We start from the raw sequence: 2,500 nt of genomic DNA, 5'->3' as shown, positions 1-2,500 counted from the left end.
ATATAGAGAGTAATGATAGCAAGAGAAGGAAAAAAGGAGAGAAATATAAAGAGGAATGATAGAGAGGGAAAAAGAGAATATAGAGTGTAATGATAGAAAGAGATGGAAAAAAGGAGAAATAGGGAGAGGAATGGGAGAAAGAAAGGGAGAAATGGGAAATATAGAGAGGAAGGATAGAAAGAGGTGAGTGTAATGATAGAAAGGGATGGAAAAAAGGAATGTAGAGAGAGGAAATGGGAGAGAGAAAGGGGAAAATGGGAAATATAGAGAGGTATGATAGAAAGAGGTGAGAAAGAACTGGAAAGTAGAAGAATTATAGAGACGAATAACTGAAAGAGGAGACAGAGGATTCGATAATAGAAAGTTGGAAGAGACAACTGATGGAAAAAGGAAAAACTGAGGAAGATGAGAGAGAAAATTGGGAAAAGGGAGAATATATGAAGAAGAAGGGAAAATGACTGATACTTATAAAGGAAATGTATAGAGAAAGGTGGGAGAGAAAGCTGGAAATAAAGGAGAAAGAAAGAGAGAAACAATAAAGAGAAAGAGGGGAGAGAGAACTGGGAAAAAAATAAAAAGAACAGAGAGAATGAGGGTCAAGAAAACTGGAAAAGGGGAAAAGAAAAGATAAATAAAGAAAAGGAAGAAGGAAGAGAACTGGAAAAAAAGGAAAAATAAAGAGAAAAAGAGGAGACAGGCAAAAGAAGAAATGAAGAAGGAAATAATAGAAAGAAAGGGTGAGGGAAAGCTGGAAAAAGAGGAAAAGTAAAGAAAAATAATCGAGAGAGAGAAATAGAGAGAGAGAGAGAGAGAGAGAGAGAGAGAAGAGATAACAGGAAAAAAGAGAAATAATGAGAGAAGGGAAGACGACAGAGGATAGATTCGCGAGAGAAACAGGGGGAACCAAAAAAGAAGGACATAGAGAGATGAAGAGAACAGAAAAAAAACAGAGAGGGAGAAAGAAGAAGGAGCAACACTGAAAGAGAAAATAATAACACCCCTTCCCTTGCAACGTACTCCACATGTTATGTATTGCAACCTGATTGCAAACTTTCACCACAACTCTCCTTCATTCTCATTCCACCCTCTCTTTATCTCTCTTCCTCCCTATCTCCTTTTCCATCCTCTTCCCCCCCAACCCCTTTTCTCCCTTGCTTCCCTCCGTTCTTCTCTTCCTTTCTCCTTTCCCTCCCTTTCGTCCCCTTTCCCTCACTTTCTTCAACCTTTCCTGCATTTCTTCCCCCTTTTCTCCCTCCATTCTTCCTTTCCTCTCTTCCTCCACCCTTCTTTTCCTTTCTTTCTTCCCTCTTCCTTCCTTCCTTGCTCCCTTTCCTTCCTTCCTTCCCCTTTTTCCTTCTATCTTTCTTTCCTTCCTTCCTTCCTTTTTTCTCCCTACCTTCCCCCCTATCCTCCAGCCTTTCCTCCTTTCCTTCCTTCCCTCTCTTCCTTTCCCTTTCCCTCCTTTCCTTCCCCTCCTCCACCCTTTCCTCCCTTACTTCCCTCCCTTCCTCCACCCTTTCCTCCCTTCCTTCCACCCTTCCCGCCCTTCCTTCCACCCTTTCCTCCCTTCCTTCCACCCTTTCCTCCATTCCTACACCCTTTTCTCCCCTCCTCCACCCTTTTCTCCCCTCCTCCACCCTTTCCTCCCCTTCCCCCACCCTTTCCTCCACCCTTTCCTCCCTTCCTTCCACCCTTCCCTCCCTTCCTCCACCCTTTTCTACCCTCCTCCCTACCTCCCTCGCTCCCTCCCTTCCCTAAACACGGCACAAGATACTCACAATATTTCTTTCAGGCACGTCAAAAGTGGTGCAGTAATTGATACCAATGATCCAGTACACTGTACCAGACGTAGGGTTATATTCATCGTGTTCGTAGAAAATCCACCTGTAAGGGAGAAGAGAGAGTATAAAAGGAAGGAAGGAAGGGAGGAAGAAAAAGAACAGCGATATAAGATGATAACAAAAGCAATACTAATAATGATAATGATAATGATATATTAATAACAGTAATAATAATGATGATGATGATGATGATGTTGATGATAATAATAATAATAAAAATAATAATAATAATAATAATAATAATAATAACGACAGTAATAATAATAGTAATAATAGTAATAATAATAATACTGATAATGATAATTATCATTATCATCATTATTATTATAATTATGATAATAATAATAATAGTAATAATGATAATAATGATAATAATAATAATGATAATAATAATAATTATTATTATCATTATTATCATAATTATAATAATGATAATAGAAATAATAATCATAGAGATAACAATAATGATGATAATGATAATAATAACAACAATAGAGATGGAAATGATAATCATTATCATTCTTATTAACATTATAACGACAATGAAAATGATAAACACTGATAATGACAATAGTAATGATAATAATAATAATAACAATAATAATAATAATAACAATAATAATAATGATAATAATGATAATAATAATAATGATAATAAT

The 2,500-nt window shown here is 36.7% G+C and overlaps 1 protein-coding gene across 1 annotated transcript in view; it reads right to left on the bottom strand.

The window, feature by feature from the left end:
- Window positions 1-2,500, bottom strand: part of LOC125040987 — a 4,440-nt gene that overhangs the window by 959 nt on the left and 981 nt on the right. The window contains exon 3 of the mRNA XM_047635807.1: window positions 1,779-1,884. Coding sequence (XP_047491763.1) covers window positions 1,779-1,884 — 106 coding nt within the window. The remainder of the gene's footprint in view (window positions 1-1,778; window positions 1,885-2,500) is intronic.

Source organism: Penaeus chinensis, chromosome 29 (genome assembly GCF_019202785.1).
Source record: "Penaeus chinensis breed Huanghai No. 1 chromosome 29, ASM1920278v2, whole genome shotgun sequence".
Lineage (NCBI taxonomy): Eukaryota > Metazoa > Arthropoda > Malacostraca > Decapoda > Penaeidae > Penaeus > Penaeus chinensis.
Note: the sequence above shows the minus strand (reverse complement) of the source record. Positions and strands in the feature narration are given on the sequence as shown.